The following is a 17,629-nucleotide window of genomic DNA, read 5'->3' as shown; positions in this document are numbered from 1 at the left end:
TTAAATGTAACTTTTAGGTGTTTATTTTGATCTGCAAGTCGTGTTTACAACAAGGCCAATACTGAGGTAGCACAACAGATGCACTCCATTTGACCCAGCTAGATTCAGAAATGTAATTTATTTCCAAATTATGAGAAAGATTTTCCCCAGTTGCCTTTTAACCTCTGAGAAGATAGTAAATAATAACAATATCCTCTCCACAACTAATCCTTCGAATCATATAATCTTCAGAAATCTAACTATATTGTTGCATTTATTCAGCAAATATCACAACATTTCCCACTACTGCACTTTCCATGCACCTTTATCAAAGCTTTGTTATTTAGTTTAAAAAAACGACAAGCTATAGCCTATAGGCCTACTCTTTCACAAGAACAAAAAACAGATTCGATCTAGAGCATTCGATTTCATTGAGTTTTTTTTACTATTTCAGTTTGCTGAGAAAAAATGAAACGTGTTTTCGCTCGATTTCTGTCTGTTCAGTGTTCTCACGCAAGTTCTGTTATTCACAGGTGCAGACAGGAAGCGAGGTCGACAGACGTACACGCGTTACCAGACGCTGGAGCTTGAGAAGGAGTTCCACTTCAATCGTTACCTGACCCGCCGAAGACGCATAGAGATCGCACACGCGCTGTGTCTCACCGAGAGGCAGATCAAAATCTGGTTCCAGAACCGGAGGATGAAGTGGAAGAAGGAGAACAAGACGCCCGGCCGGAGCTCCCCTGCAGCCGAACCGCCGGGGGGCGAGGAGGACGAGGACGAAGACCAGTAGCGACGGTGAATGGACGGTGAAAAGACTAATGAGCACTACACGAGACTGATATTATATTAAAACCGTAGGGGAAAACCGTGTCCGCCCTATTCTTACACTGAGTTAAACATACAATACTACCTATACGATTAATGATTCATGTAGCCTATTGCCACGTCTTGTTTTGTTAAAAGTACAGTGAAATTGTATAAAGAAAACAATTACAATGATTTCTAAGCGATACTAAATAAGCTATTGTTGCTTAAATGTTGACTTAGGTAAATATGATCTAGTTCTTTGGCATAGACCTGTAATCTTGCAAAACCCTGGTTGGGAAAACTAGCCTGTATGCGGGGAAAGGGATCGACTTTGCAGCAGTTTGGCAACTTCTCTGTCATCTTGTGATCTTCTGGATGTATATTTTATGACTTGTTGTAAGGGCTTTTACCCCTATGTCAATTGATTTTACGTATTTTTTTTTTCTTGAGATGTAGGCCTACAGTGGACTACGAGATGTAGGGATTTGTATATTTTCGTGTTGTGAGGAACTATTTGTTATGCAATTGCACAAGTGTTCTGTCAATAAAGCAAAAAGTAATCAATTACAGATGATTTTTGTTTTGGATTTCTCTTGGATTGGGTGTGTGCTACATTCCTAAATGCGTAGGCCCTATATGTTTGTAATACGTAGGCCTATGCGATGGCCCATCGAGGAGGCTTAGGCTATTTGTTGAATCAGAAATAATATTCTTATCGAAGATGGAAAAAGAAAAAGACAAACGTTAATATTTATGATGGTTCAATCACTAGGCCTAGGCTACATGTACAGTTGTAGGTGATATTTCTTAAATTCATTTCACCAAATGAGCCCACATTAACCATTTTGTTTAACACAACTTGTGAAAGCATGACACTATCCACAATCTTATCCAAATTTAGTCAACTTTTTTTTTTTCGCCCATGATCACATTTCTTTGATAGTAGGCTAGCCTTCCACTGACAGAATAGTCCGGTCAAATAAATAAATATGCCTATTGATTTGTAGGCCTTATAGCAAAGTGTTATAATTTTCATTGAATATTATTTTGAATCTATGTTTATAAAGGTAGCCTAACCTGTTTAATTTCTAATGCAGCCCAATGTTTAATATTGATGATATAGGGATACTGGCATTGCTATGAAAAGCCTGTCAGTATCATGATTTCGATCCTGTTTAGTTTATTGATGCAAGCGTTTGAGTTATTTTGAATATTTAGTTTAGTGGCATATATTTTAGGCTAACCTATGGATGTTAAATATATCCGTTTGCCCTGGAATTGTTGGCTATAGTCTCTGCCTTGGTTCTGTGCATACAACACTGACCAAAAGAAGGCTTATATTGGGGGTTGTAACTAATGCGTTTATTGCATCAATGAAAGACCGGAAACCACCATAAAAGTAACCCAAAAAATCAACAAAATGGGAAACAGGCGCTTACGAAAACGTCTGCTTATGTGCCAGGGTTGCAGGCCCTGCAACAATATCCGTCTTCAGAGTTTAGTCTTTCCATTTTCATATTCGTTAATAATCAACACATTTCATTTGCTTACAGGAAGCATCAATTTGCATCGTTTAGTTATTGTATACTAGACGAAACCGAAACCAGGATGCAAATGCGTTTCATTCTCTTTAGGACCTTCTTAGAAGATATCTTTATGATTTGGGCCTTGGCCACAATGCGGCGATTATATGCCGCAGTGCGAAACATTTTACGCACGCCTTTTACAGCATAGATGATCAGTTGAATGTTGATATTTGCATATTTCCATGGTTGTGTTGTTCTACAAGATTGGATTAAAACTCCTTCATCAAAGTATCTCCTATTGGATATTTTGGTAGACTGGAATGCTTTGTTGTTTCGTTTACACGCCTTAAAGTCTGTTTTCAATGCTATATCGTAGCCGTGCAATATTTGTTGTTCTGAAAATTGTTTTGTTCTGAACATACACCACCAATACACCGTCAATACATACAGCTGGTCTCATGCAAGCAATATTCATGCGAATAATAACCCAAACATCTGGACAAAGGCCTCGGGAATGCGTAGATAGCCTATAACCAACGTAAATGGCTAACATTGACGTCATTTGAGGATGCAACTATTCAATGAGATACGCTGGTTCATCATTAGCTCTTGTTGTAAGTAGTTCTTGTTTTTATACAACTTATTTTATTTTACATTTCAACCATACAATGATAATATAACCAAACAGCTGGAAAAAGGTCAATATAAGCTTAGTCTTGTCCTCCAACGCATTGTGCCAATAGCACACAAAGATATCCCTTTTCAAATATCTTTGGAAAAAAGACTAGATATGAAATATCTGAGCAATGTAGTTGTATTAATTGCTTATAAGCGCACAGAAACACGATCGGCCTACAAAATCATTCATGTGAAACACAAGAGAAATCCTTTGCTGTTCCTATTTGAGAGAAAAAAGATGGCGATGGAGGAACCACTGCTGCTAAAGCAGTCATGAAGAAACGCAATAAATTCCTTGTTGTTTTATGAAAATTTACAACTTTGTGATAGAACTTTATGAGTGCCTGGGTCCTGGGATTGGCCGAGGATGGTCATGTGGATGGGTAACGGGGAACTTTTTATGATTTCCCAAGTGGTTATATTGCAACAATCTTTTGGACACCGCACCTTCTGTAGCAACACTGTGCTCCTTCAACGTTCTAGGCTGTTTAATCGCATGTATGAAATAAAAAAAGAACCTTGTCCCCCGCGCACTGTTTCCAGAGAAACTGGGAGACCTGCCTCCACGCCCTGCGATATGCTAATGTGGCCGACTGTGATTGGGATTTCCGCTGCGATGGAGAGAGTGACTGACTGTGAGCGATCTGGACACACCGGAGGGTCTCGTCTAATTTTTCATACCGGGATGCTTCATTCCTGTTGACTAATGTAAATGAAAGGGTATGGAGGGCGGCCTGCGACACTGTAAAGCCACAGTGGTGACTTCGCGCGCTAATGACCGTACCGAGCTAGGGCAACAGGAATGCTGTACCGCGAGCTGTGCGAGACTCGCGGATGCTATCCAAGGACTTAGTGACGGATTATCAACAAAGGTAAAGCGTGCTTGTCTGTCATTACACTCACGCTGTTTGTTTCGTTTCACAGAAAGTTTGAAAACAATGATTCAAAACGCAATCATAACTGCTCTCTCCAATGCATATATTCACATTTTAAGTGTGCATAAATCTTTAGTAAATATTACATTATATGATGACATTCTATAAGAGGTCGTCACTCGAAAGTGCTTGGAGATGTTTACCTTGTTATGTGTGCATGACGAATTTGTATTTGGCTCGGAGGCATATTAGAGAAATATATATCGATTTCGATATGCTCATTTGTGGCTGGCTGAGGGTGTTTGTGGTATAAGGATATCCGTGTCCGGGCTGCGAGGGCGAGGTTTGATGTAGCGGCTCCTACGCAAATATAATTTCTGATGTACAGTCTTGGGTCACCTCTTAAGTGGAATCCTTAATCAAAAAGCACGGAGCTATACAACATTCCTTCGCTCTCGTACGCCTCCCTAAAGCGTGGAAGCAAACAAGACGAGGCACACAACATGGCGTTTTGTAGAGATAGCAGATTATCTTTTGAGTTTAACACTGAGGCTGACCGTCTTTTTTTCTAAATCCTCCATTACGCTAGGGCTTGACAAATAGTGGTGTAGCGTATCACTTCCAGATCACCGACACAACGCTTCCAGGTTACTGGACAGTTGGTACGTCTGTTCGGTGTAGAATGTTTTTGTATGTGTCTGCGGGGTGATCTCGCCCACTTTTATTGCTTTATTTCCCCTTTCATTCCCCCTTCTGTGCCATCATCCGGTATTTTTTTACACGCTAGACCCTTTGGTGCCCATTTGTCGTATCCTCATCATTAAAAGGTCCCCACACCCACCATAAAGGCTGCTTCCACAGTGCACTTGTTATGATATCTGTTTCATTCTGTCTGTGCCTTAAACCAGACGTAGTCTACTATTTACTTATTTCAATGTACCACCATACTACAACTACCACTAATAGCCTATACTTGCTTGCCAATCATCAACCAAAGTAATAACACATTATTTTTTCCAATGTATAATCAATGGCGGTATTATTATTAGTAGTATATAATGCGTACTTGTGTGTGATACTATTCGCTTCTAGCTGTGTATCAAGGGTCTGGCAGTCTATCTGCTTATATATCTATCTGCAACTATATCCATCTGTGTGTGTGTGTGTGTGTGTGTGTGTGTGTGTGTGTGTGTGTGTGTGTGTGTCTGTCTGTCTGTCTGTCTGTCTGTCTGTCTGTCTGTCTGTCTGTCTGTCTACAGCTTATCACAATACTTCTAATATCAAAATCAATTTTCTTTATCATCTCACTTCAGTACATGACATCCCAACAAACAACACAACAATTCCTTATTCAGTTTATTCAGTAGTACCGCAAAATACAGACTAAAATCCACGAAGAAAGTGCCACGATAAAAACAAAGGACCACTGGATGATATGGTATTTAATTGCAACATGTTATGATATACATTTACTATGTTATAGCATAGTACATTTGGCATGATATCGCATATTGTCAGCAAAATACGCAGCCTCCTATAGAAATTCATCCATGCAGATACAGTAACTATCAAAGAAATAAACGGTAGCAGCCTAGTGCATAAACATATATCCTATTCCACTTAACGATGATAGAGACTTTGTTTTGGATTTCATTTCCAAATGTGATAAGCTGACTTGGCAGTCTTGTAGCTTTGCGGTAATACCAGTTGATTTGATCTCGCTGTGACGCAGGTCGCTGGCTGCTGCAGCGCCTGCTCCTTCCTAACTCTTTGGTGCCATCTAGCGTCCATTTTTCCATAATGCCCAAAAGCCTCCTATATCAGGGCCTTCTGTCTGGTGTGTGTGCGTGTGCGTGCGCATGTATGTGTGTCTCTGTGTTCGAGTGTAATAGTGTGCAGTTGAAACGTACATATTTTGCTCCTATGATTGTGCGGAAATGTGTTTGTCGCTAAGTGCGTGAGCTGTTGACAAACAGATATGTGATATTTCCAGTGTTATTGGACCCTCTTCTGAACTATTGCGTGTAACAAAACGGTGGCTGGGGCAGGAGATAACAGGAAAGCTGTAAAGGGCGGGTTGGGCTCGGTGGCAGTGAAACGTAAAAGAATGCAGAGGTTGTAAATTCTCGAGCTGCTGTTGCCGCGCTTTGATGTGCCTGCGTTTGGGGGAGATTTGTGGCACACATGCAGAAGCCCAAGCCTTAAGGCTCGATTTCGTGCATCCCCCCCACTTCTCCCCCTCTAAAAAGCCCTTCACCAAGACGTAAGCGGATGACCGCTCCAAGGTTATTGCATTGTGCAGTGAGTGGAGCGTGTAGTGGCGGCCCCGTGTTAGAGCCAACCTGGATTCACTCACTCAGTGTAACTTTCACTGTTATTACGCGGCTGACTTTAGTTGGTCATTTGGTGTATTAAGTGATGTTGTGTGCTCTCTCCCCAAGGAAACAACCGTGCTATAAATGCAATCTGGCCTTATTATTTGTGAGGGTCGTGTTGAAGTGGAGACACAGTGAGAGGGGTATGGAGCTGGATGTGTGTGTGTTGGAAGCATACAGGATTCGTCCTTGGTCACTGTTTTCATTTGGTTTAGTGGGGTCACACACTCAAGGTAGTCATTTGTAAACACCTCGAGACATTTTTTTCGTACCGTGTGTGTGTGTGTGTGTACATGAATGAATGCGTTTGTTTGTTGGTGCGTGCAAGCTTGTATGTATTACATTGAGCTGGCTAATTGTTTAGTTTTAATGTCAAATTAAATTTTACAGCTCCGGGATTCGATCTTGCAACCTTTCGTTTACAAGTCCAACGCCCTAACCACTAGGCTACCGGCCGTCTAGCCTATGTTACAACAAACAACATAATAATTTCCCTTTGAAGTGTGTATTTTACTATATCAGAATACAGTAATGACTAAATATCTAGATTTTGACTGATAACCATGATTAAAAGTTACAAAACATCAGAATATTAGCAATACACTGTGTTAGAAGTAATTAGGTCTACTGTAGGCCTATATGACACTCTATGAGACTAACGCTAGGAAATATTCCATGAGTAACCTGTGTCCAAAGCTTTTGGCTGAAGGCTGATCAGGTAACAGTCTAGTGACTTCACAAGAATTGAAAGTCCGTGAAGGACTAGTCACTTTCTGGAGAACAATAATAAATATGTAAGAAATGGTCTGGCCTGTCTATCATTAACCAGTACAAGTCATTCACCGCGACTTAAAACCACACAATGCTGCATGGGCCTATATAGGCTACGGTAACACTATTTGCTAATATTGATCAAATTAGTTTGCTAATATTTGATTATAGTTCTACACGTTAAACTATGCATTTCCAAGGTAAACATGTGCGGGAAAGCATGGTTGTTATAGTTACCTTTAATTTATGCATTATTCACTTAGGCTAGCTACCTCCGTTTAATTGGATATTTCCACACACTGTCATGCATGTAAAGACTTACAGAACTGGAGATTCTTCAGAATTATCGAGTTGCTGTGTTTGCAATGAAAATGTATAAGACTGGTGAATCCTCGGTTTAATTGAATACAATTTACTCAAAAGTAGAATACTTAAATCACAATAATCACTTTCAATAATCAACAAGGTTAAAAGTGGGATTACTGTTTATGACAACTGTAGCAGAACGGGGCGAGAAGTGTCAAAAGCAGATGCTTCTTTTCGATAACCGAATGAATTAGGCTACGTACGCCAGTGCGCACTAAACCGGCGAATAGAAGTGCGCACTAAACCGGCGAATAGAAGTGCGCACTAAACCGGCGAATAGAAGTGCGCACTAAACCGGCGAATAGAAGTGCGCACTAAACCGGCGAATAGAAGTCAAATGGTTCTAAATACTTCTGAATTGTTTCTTGTGTTATGGTTAGGCTAAGTGCACTTATCTAATAAGCACTTAAAACAAATGTACAGTAAAGTAGGAGCTAAGCCAGGGGCATTTGTTATAACTTCTGTTGCCACCTCTTGTTTTCAATTCCAATCGTGTCTGTGAATTTACAAGCCCCCATAAAGTCATAAAACACTAAAACACTTTCCCCAGTGAAATAAAACAGCAACTCCAAAACACAAGACACCACAACTCGTTTACAGTTTTCTTGTATTTTAATGAAAGGCCTACATTGTCACCAAGATTACAGATAGGCCGATGAAAATCTACAATCGACAAAAATTGGCCTTTTGACATTATACGCAGTTATTAACTTAGCAGAACAAACAATCGAGATGCTTAATCGTGCAAAATATACTCGTAAGACAATTATTTCCATCAAAATGCTGCGCGTAAAACCCATTTTATCCACAGTAGCAAATATAACATTTACAAGGAAATATAGGCGTATTACTACTTGACTTTGTTTCACACACATACTCATATACATACATGTATTCATATATTACAACTTAAACAAAATATACAGAACAATGCAAGACCATGAAAAGAGCACATACTTACATATGCATATGTCATGCGGAACTCGGGGGACTATAAGGTAGTTCCGGGAAACATGACAAAAAGTGACAGGCGCGTGTTTCCTCCCTGGTCTGTATAAACAAATCACAACTTTTTCTCCATACAGTCAGACGCATCTTCACTTGGATTTCCGGTCATAGTCCATCTATATTCTGTAATGTTCAATGAATTGGTATCCAGTGTGTTGCTTCCCATGCAATTTGTGGACAACTTTTCTGCAGTGCAGTTTTGTCCACAAAAGTTACCAAGTCAGAGTACTTCAGCTGGCTTTACATTGCTGTTCGTATAGTTATAAGGAGACCTGCAACGAGACAAAAAGCAAAATGAGAATTGGTTCAGAGGAACAGACATTAAAGTTCGTTTTTACACAATAATAGCCCCATATCATCAGATCATTGTGCTAAAATGTGCATTGTTAAGACTGAAAAAAATGGTGTTATGGTAGTTATTATTAATTAATTATTAACCGAGACTTAGACTGGCCCATTTCTCTGTGTACTTTAACAAATGGTCACACAATGGAGGTTTTCCGTTCACACAAAACTAAGCCAAACCAAAGGAAGCTCTGTGTCCTGGTTTGAAAGGGAACCAAAATGAAAGTAAAAATACACAGGCTGCCGGCGCTGTTCTACAGACAACACTTGTATGAGGACCGGACTTATTTATGGGACTGGCTAATTTATGATTTTGTAAATGCCATTTGTAAATGAAAAACAGATCCACACCTGACTTGACTCGTGGTAGAAAAGTCAGCGAAACATGTAAAGCTTTAGAACGCGTAATGACCTTCCCAGTCAATAATTTTGAAATAAAAACCGGTGCATGAAATGTGGTCAGGGCAGCATGCATGTAAATACATACTCAGACTAGACAAATGCGGTAATAAGGAACTTGTATGATACCGCAACGTAGGTCAGAGCCGTTCAACAAACAACCAATGGTAACATATCGACTAACGTATGACAGCTAATTTGCTCTAAACATTCATATAAGCCAGGGCTCTCAAAATATTGTATCATATTCAACTAATATAGGAATATTGTTCAGTGAAGGCAACTGTTGCAAAACCCAAAGCAATTGTAATGCTGAATATTCCAATAAATTCCAATAAATATAGTAAGCACGTGCATGTTGAAATATACTTTAAGCATATTGTCAAATACCCGGATGGAAATCGCTATGGAAATAACGGTGATGATAATGTGCTGTAAGAGGGGAGAGGACATATTTCATCACATATCTACTGTACTGAGCGAATAAATCAGACCACCAAAAATATAAACACAAAATATTTCAAATGCAGAAGATAACTCAAACTCCCATTGGTGCGTCTCTATATGATCTACGTTTTCAAGTCCTTTTTAATGTGGGGATTATTTGAAGGGTCATATTTGTTGTCTTGAGTGAATAGGGCCTTTACCGTATATGGCTCACCAAAGACCATAGACAAGGGGGAGAAGTGTCTATGTATTCAATTTACCACTTTAAAATTCCAGTGTGATTCGTATTGTGCAATCTCATTGGAAGGAGAGAAAGGCGAAAGAGATGGGAGAGAAAAAAACGCCTGCTCTCGGGTTTGCGCTGGGGTCCCCCGGCGCATGCAATCACAGCCCCCCCTCCAGGGTGCTATTTTGCAGGCACTGACGCACGCTATTGGTCAGCGCCTGGTCAGATGGTATGGTTTCCCTCTGTCCCGCACTGGCACATCGCCACCCAGCGCCCCCCCTCAACTAAAACCCAATCTCCGATAAACTACTAATAGCTAAACCAGTTGGACTATAAAACACAACAAATCATAAACCAAGGAAAAGAACCTGTACCCTCCCAATGAGTTCCTATTTTGTAAACTCAACTTTTCCAGTGACTCTGCCTGGAGGACAAGAGTCTTTCTTGGGACAGATACCGTTATACTCCTCCGGATACACTGATCCTTTAAGACACTATCCTGGTGCTGCCTATGGCGCTACCAGCGTTCAAGACAAGGCGTACCCATCCTCGTATTACCAGCAGGCGAACGGTGCCTATGGCCGGGCCAGCGCCGCCGGTGCATGCGACTACGCAGCAGCCAGCTTTTACAGGGAAAAGGACCCCGCCTGCACCCTCGCCAGCATAGAGGAACATTCGCTCGTCCTGAGCCAAGACCATCGCAAGACGGACTGCTCGGGGCAAAATAAAAGCATATTCGGGGACAGCGAGGACCAGAAGCCCTCAACGCCCGTTTATCCGTGGATGCAGAGGATGAACTCGTGTAACGGTGAGTCCACATTGTCATGTCATTTGTTTTTTTCTTACGGTTTGTTTTGGTTTTTGCCTGTCTGGGCTGATACATAGAGCTCGCCTATTACATGTGACCTGCAGCAGCACTGTATAGCGCCGGAAGAGCATACAGTGGGAAATATTGTCGCTCTGCTTGTGTCTTAACACCCAGGCTGAAAGTAGAGGAAGCATGCTATACAAAATAAAATGTACACTTTTGATGAGTCCTCCATATGTACAGTTTTCTCTCCCCATAAACTGTTATGATTATGGTTCCTATCGCCTCAAGGCTGACATTATTCACGTCCTAGATTAAAATCACACGGCACACGAACACATCCTTGGCAACAATGGAGCAGCAGTTCCATCAAAGATGGGTTCTTATCACAAAATGGCTCGTATTGTTATTCTGACAGGGTTCCAGCTATTAGTGCTTAGTTATTCACCACAAAAAGACTCTCACTATCACAAAAGTTCAAAATGTATCACAAGGCAAATACACATAGTGACAGTGCTATGGGTTACAGTTATAAATTAGGTCCGAGGCATGAAATATGATAGGGAAACACATTACACAACAATAGAGGAATAAATTAGCAGTATAAATTACATTCGAGGAATTCCGTTTCGACACAAAAAAAAAGAAATAAAAAACTCTTAACAGACAGTGAGAGAGAGCTACTCTTCACTGACTGTCGGATATCCCAACATTTGAATTATGATCACTTTAAGTGTACCCTTCTGTATAGGCTTTTTTATTGTTTTCTGTCTCTAAGCAGAAGCTGTGTATGACTTGCCAGAAGCAGTGTGGGTAAATTAGTGAATGCTTAGAATGATGATGATCAATAAAGAGCTCCTTGTTCTTTAATGTTAGGATGCGCCATGGTTTGCCCCTACTGCAGGCTAGAATGTTTTTATGAAGATAAAATACGTCGTTATTAAACTTGTCAAAACTAACACCCCTTCTCTGAATAGCTTATCTTTTTGTATGTGTGGAAAAATTACAACAGGAAATAACATGATATTTCAGTTGCTTATTTCTAATGCTGGCGTTCATTGTTTGGCGCAAAAATACACCCATGTATGATTCAAATATCGTGCATATTTGTAAAAAGATATGACATAAACCCTGTGCAATATGATTTAAGGGCAGCTTCCAGGACTATATAAATGATATCATTTTATGCTACTGTACACCACATGTCTACCAGTAAGGCGTAAATCTTTAGCAAAAGCTCACGAGTACCAGTCATATTATTCGCCCCAAGCTTTTTCTCCTCGGACACAGCCTGTCTATATCAGTGGTATAAACACAAGTTAATGTTTGACTCTCTCTTCCCCTATCTTTTGACAGGGACCTTCGGTAACCCCGGTCGAAGGGGTCGTCAGACGTACACCCGCTACCAGACCCTCGAGCTGGAGAAAGAGTTCCATTTTAACAGGTACCTTACCCGGAGGCGCCGTATCGAGATCGCGCACGCACTGTGCCTAACAGAACGCCAGATCAAAATTTGGTTCCAGAACCGAAGGATGAAGTGGAAAAAAGAGAATAAACTGATCAACTCCTCTCAGACCAGCGGAGAGGAGGAGGAAGAGAAGAGGTCAGAGTAAAGAAGAAGACAGAAAATGCATAAAATGGCTTATGGCATCATCTTCGGATATCCTAACATATGAAGATACTACCTTCATATGGCCAAAGTTTCCACCGGTAAAGTTGTGTTTGGTAAATTTGTTGTAGCATTCCAGAAGTTCACTTAACTGTCTATTTTTGTTATTGTTATTGTCATTTTATGTTTCTGGTAGCCGAATGGCAGTGTTTTTGTGCGCTTGCCTCTTGATTTAGGATGTGGCCCAAAAAAATGATTGGTCATGTTTAACGAAACTATTTGAAATATATGTCATATTCGTGTTCATATTTAAACTGTATAGAAATAAAAGGAAATTCTCCTTGTATGGTGAATTAATGTATTTCTTTTGTAAGTTAAGTACCCAGCCAGATCGAGTTGTTTTGTTGACTTGTTGTATAGTTTCATGGGGAGAACAAACTGATCGACTGATAATTCAACACTACCAAAAGGCTGGGTCAAAAGTTTATATTTTATGGATTTTATACGTGGTTTATGTTTGTGGTTTTGTCACAAATAGGTATCTACTTACGAAATCATTCAATAAAATGTAATAATTATTCAACCTGTCTTGCACGGTCTGAGCGAGCATACTTTACAGGTCTTTGAGATTTTGTCTCTGCTTAGAACGCCATTTTCAGTAAGTAGACTAGAACACATTTGGCTCAGGAAGTGAAATAGGCCTAGGCCTATATAATTCACAATTATGTCCAGAACAAAACTTGTGGATAAGGTTTTGAAACAGGAAATCATAGGAAAGCTAAATTCCTCTCTGGAAAACGTATTTTAAAGAACTGTCTACCATTTGGCCCTGCATAAAAACAGCGAGCACCGTCCATCTGCTACAGTTATAAAGATATGCGCAAACACTGACTTGGTCATAAACCAAGGTTTGCTCTTTCACAGGTGTATGAAACACACGAATTTAAGTTGAACCGATGCAAGTGAATACTTAAGGCTCAAACAGTGACAGCAAACTGTGCGAGGCTGATTGAATGAATGGCTGGGAGAGAAAGTTGACCTGTCCGCACAGACACTCACCCAAACACTCAAGTGTCCATTCCACGACCCCAATGTCTCTCAATGGTCACGTTTCCCTTTCCAGGTACCATCAGTGTGACATTTCATATTCAATAGAACCCTCGGGCCTGGTATTCCCTAGTAGATAATTACACACAAATGATCTGGAAATTGTCTACCGACAACCTCCCCAGTGTACATGACACAAGTAGCCAAGAGATCACAGTGTTGTCATTTGGAGTTTGAAGGAAAACATCACAAATACATATAAGGGCTACTTGTGAGCTACAGCAACATCTATAGAAGTGGGTCTTGCTTGGAGTAGACTGATATTCTCCAGGCTTCATGTTACAGATGTACCACACACACTTAATTAAAATAGCCTCATGTGTGATATGTGGATACGTAGAATGCATAAGTGTCAATCTGTATGCCCTTGGAGATAGTCTAGACTATTTCAACTATCCTTTTCCGGTCTATATGTAAGCATTAATGTATGTTCTGTATAGGGGGTGGGGTTTACATATCATGGTACTCATAGCCTACATGAAATAACTTGCGCCTTTCAATCAACAAACCATAAATCAATCATTACCGTCTATGATGACGTTGCATTCCTCTCGTGAACAGCAACACGTTTCCAGTCAATAACTTTGCATGCATGGTGCATTAGAAAAGAGCATAAAATACATAGACAAATGATGTGACGTCGAAACAACGCCTTTATTTCCTTTCACGGCTAGGCATACTGACCGACGACATTTTACTTACAGGTAAGAAACATTACCAGGTGTGCCGTTAGCTTAGACTGAAGGTTTACTATTCGCGTTAGAGTCTAGACCGAGTGTGTGCTATGTTCTAAATACAGACCTTTCAGACGTCCTAAAAATAGTCTCGTAACCTCAAATTAATGAAACAAAAAGGGAATTATATATTAATATGACTAATATCACAGTGTTCAATATCTATCAGGTATTATTATTATTATTATTATTATTATCTATGATGGAGAGCCAGTGGTGGTTCTAGACCATTTCAACTGGGGGGGCCAAGCTGGGGCCAGTTGTACTGTTAGAGGGGCCAGTTACATTAGACGTTATTGTTGTCATATCGTTTTCTTCACATTAGTAGGCAAAATACCATTGTCATAATCATTCAAAAATGTATTTGCATTTTCTGTCTAATAACGGATGTAAAAATGTGTTATGTAAAAATTATTTCATACTCCACATTTAGGGGGGACACAAGGGGGTCCAAAATTGTTGTCACAGGGGCACTACCCCCCCTCCAGAACCGCTAGTGTGGAGAGCCAGTGTGACTAAAATCTTACGAGACAATTCCCCTGAGGATGGTAGAATGAACAGGACTCTAAAATCGGCATCATAGCTATAAACGTTATTAGCTGTAGTGTGTGTTGGTCTCTACTGTATTCATATTCAGTTATTAATGGTGCATTTATTGCCACGAGCCCACTTTTTCTCCCATTGAAAAGGTTAGCAAAGACGCAAAATGATACTGCGATCACAACAACCGATAAAGAAAGTTATGGGGTAACAAATCATTTTTATTCTTTCCGAAAAGAGACCTACATCCTAACTAAAACTCCTTCTCCAAAGTCCTTCTTTACTGCATTAAATTAAATTCCCAGTAGGTGACGCTCTCAGCCAACACGGAGCACAACCCTGCAATGGGGAGGCACACGTTGACTTGAGTCTAACGACTCCCATCTCGTCATCATTTGTAACCATAGAGCATGAATTACCTCTTGAAGTCATCAGTGAGAATTTACGACTGGTCAACAAAAGCACGTGATTCTCAAACGCACCCCCACCCCCATATTTGGCCGCATACATAGCAAAAACGAAGTACAGTGCATTGCTATAATTCATTAATACATCATAAATCGTGAAGCACAGCGTTATAACGACCAAGATCTACAAATCAAGCCCTCTAAAACAACCTAAATGAGCTCTTACTTTGTAAACTCGTTCTCAGGGCGCTACCCAAATGGCCCCGACTATCAGTTACTAAATTATGGAACTAGCAGCAGCGTTATGAACGCCTCGTACAGGGACTCCGGCACCATGCATTCGGGCTCTTACGGCTACAACTACAATGGGATGGACCTGACCGTCAATCGTTCATCCAATACTGGCCACTTTGGGGCTGTTGGGGATAACTCCCGGGGTTTCCAGTCTCCCGCCCCGGAGACGCGGTTCAGGCAGCCGTCAAGCTGCTCGCTGGCGTCCCCGGAGCCGCTGCCGTGCTCCAACAGCGAGAGTCTGGGACCCAAATGCTCGTCGCCCCCTTCCGACCAGAGCGCCTGCACGACGGGCAGTAACCTCACCAACACCACACATTTCACTGAAATAGACGAGGTGAGCGCTTCCTCCGAGACCGAGGAGGGCACCCATAGAGCCAGCGCCAACCCCGCCGCCCGGACGCAGCAGAAGCAAGAGTCCACTGCAACCTCCACCACCACGGCATCGAGCGATGGCCAAGCACCACAGATATTCCCTTGGATGCGGAAACTGCACATTAGCCATGGTATATAGCCTACGTGATGTCTATCTTTACACATTTTGATACCAGAAAGGTTGTGTTTTGTGTGTTCGTTTTATCCGTTAGCGTTTCCTCTTGTTGCTCCTGACGGTGCCTTTATTTGAGCAAATTCCACAAAAGCACCATAAATCTGTCAAGAGGGTAAGCCTCGCAAACGGAGGGCTAGAGAATGGAACGGGGTGAGAGAGAGAGGGCAAAACGGCAGGAAGATTTAAAAGTTGTTGTTCCTTTGAAAAGTTAAGCTTTATTACGTGTGGGAACTTTATTACTGCAGGGGGGGAGAAGAACGGCAATAAAATGTGGAGAACGGAGAAAGCCAGTAGAGAAAAAGTTGAGGGATGTATTAAGGACAGTGGCTATTCAGGAAAATAAAATATTAATGTTGTAACCAAGCATGATCTTTGTAATGGGGAATAAGATGCCCAGTGAAAGGAATGCATTGATAGCCTAAAAAAAGACACAAAAATACCTTAATACAGCCGGATTAGGCGTGTAAGCACCATTTGGGGTAGTTTTATGCAGTGATAGCCGTAGCCTATATCGGTCGTGTGTTGTGTTTACAAACGTGTGCTGGTCAGAGTTATTGAGTATTTGCTTGTGTTATGCTTTTGGTGGTTCTTTCTCGTTAATGTTTATCCCCTTGCGTTTTATCCATGCTATTCAGATATGACTGGACCAGACGGCAAAAGGGCCCGAACAGCGTACACTCGCTATCAGACGCTAGAGCTGGAAAAAGAGTTCCATTTCAATAGGTACCTTACGCGGAGGAGGAGAATAGAGATAGCCCACGCGCTGTGCCTCTCAGAACGGCAAATAAAGATCTGGTTCCAAAACCGAAGGATGAAATGGAAAAAGGACAATAAACTGAAGAGCATGAGTCTGGCTACTGCAGGTAACGCTTTCCAGCCATAGACGTCACGCAAGTAAATAATACACTACGAGGGGTGAAAAGAATACACACGTTCAAAATAGTTTTTAAAAACACTATAACTGAGTACTGTACAGCGCGGCATCTTTTGGCATGTTGTTGATGTTTTAGGGCAATTTAACTTATACTGTGGTACTGCTTCTATAAAAACAGTTCATACTCATATGTTGTTGTCTTTTTAATACAACAGTGATTATTGTTTGGAGGGGGAAAAAAGAAAACAGCTATCAATGCCGTCCGTTGTAATTGTTATAAATATCGTTTATGTGTCAAGTGCTATGTTACTGCTTTCTTGAAAGTTGGCATGTGAGCTTTTAAATGTTATAACTTATTTACAAACTATAACGAATATACTTTACGAGTTTACAGCTTTAGAGACTCCTCTGCCCAAACATGAAGTTAAGCTATTTTAGACAGGCCCCTGTATTGCTTTAGGAGGAGTCACCGTGTGTTATATATGATCACCTTCATGTTTTCATACCATTGTTTGAATCATATCTTTGGATTATTGTGTCATGTGTTTAAATTACTCATTTATTTTTTTGAAAAAAGGGAAACTTGTATATACAAAATCGTGACTAGAATTCCCGTATCCGTTCATACGTGTGTATAGTTATATTCAAAATGTAATTGTATATTATTGGATCATGCTTATGTTCCAGAAAGGATGTATATATTACACATTTTTCATGTGACCAATTGGCTATTTGTATTGGGCAGAGTGAATGACAAGTGTGTGGGGGAAAATGACAATTGTCATGTCGGACTGCCTGCCTGTAAGCATTTTGCCAATAAGCTTTTTGTATTTGTTTGTAGCTTACCTTGGAGTACAAAATAAAGTTCCTCATACTCAGACCAAACCCCTCGAGCACACTGCTT

The 17,629-nt window shown here is 40.7% G+C and overlaps 4 protein-coding genes across 4 annotated transcripts in view; all 4 read left to right on the top strand.

The window, feature by feature from the left end:
- LOC115171011 (homeobox protein Hox-B7a-like) overlaps nt 1-1,358 on the top strand; it is a 5,496-nt gene extending 4,138 nt beyond the window's left edge. Inside the window, exon 2 of the mRNA XM_029727459.1 lies at nt 513-1,358. Within this exon, the coding sequence (XP_029583319.1) occupies nt 513-772 (260 nt within the window). The 3' untranslated portion in view covers nt 773-1,358. The remainder of the gene's footprint in view (nt 1-512) is intronic.
- Nucleotides 1,359-3,405: 2,047 nt separating this feature from the next.
- The window catches only part of LOC115171005 (homeobox protein Hox-B3a-like), a 57,292-nt gene continuing 43,068 nt past the window's right edge, over nt 3,406-17,629 (top strand). The window contains exon 1 of the mRNA XM_029727443.1: nt 3,406-3,865. The gene's annotated coding sequence lies outside the window, so the exon portion shown is untranslated. The remainder of the gene's footprint in view (nt 3,866-17,629) is intronic.
- On the top strand, nt 9,662-12,810 carry LOC115171010 (homeobox protein Hox-B6a). Its single transcript, XM_029727458.1, has 2 exons — nt 9,662-10,613; nt 11,970-12,810. Exons 1-2 carry the CDS (start codon nt 10,187-10,189, stop codon nt 12,224-12,226), a joined length of 684 nt encoding a protein of 227 aa, XP_029583318.1. The 5' UTR covers nt 9,662-10,186; the 3' UTR covers nt 12,227-12,810.
- LOC115171008 (homeobox protein Hox-B5a) lies at nt 15,009-17,605 on the top strand. The gene is made up of 2 exons (XM_029727455.1): nt 15,009-15,807; nt 16,487-17,605. Exons 1-2 carry the CDS (start codon nt 15,225-15,227, stop codon nt 16,732-16,734), a joined length of 831 nt encoding a protein of 276 aa, XP_029583315.1. The 5' UTR covers nt 15,009-15,224; the 3' UTR covers nt 16,735-17,605.

Source organism: Salmo trutta, chromosome 32 (genome assembly GCF_901001165.1).
Source record: "Salmo trutta chromosome 32, fSalTru1.1, whole genome shotgun sequence".
In the NCBI taxonomy this organism is placed as follows: Eukaryota; Metazoa; Chordata; class Actinopteri; order Salmoniformes; family Salmonidae; genus Salmo; species Salmo trutta.
Note: the sequence above shows the minus strand (reverse complement) of the source record. Positions and strands in the feature narration are given on the sequence as shown.

Excerpts from the sequence above, each read along its gene's own strand:
- LOC115171008 (XM_029727455.1), top strand. The coding sequence starts at position 15,225 with ATGAGCTCTTACTTTGTAAACTCGTTCTCAGGGCGCTACCCAAATGGC. Across the intron at positions 15,808-16,486 it reads GAAACTGCACATTAGCCATG|ATATGACTGGACCAGACGGC; the intron begins GTATATAGCCTA and ends CATGCTATTCAG.
- LOC115171010 (XM_029727458.1), top strand. The coding sequence starts at position 10,187 with ATGAGTTCCTATTTTGTAAACTCAACTTTTCCAGTGACTCTGCCTGGA. Across the intron at positions 10,614-11,969 it reads GAGGATGAACTCGTGTAACG|GGACCTTCGGTAACCCCGGT; the intron begins GTGAGTCCACAT and ends ATCTTTTGACAG.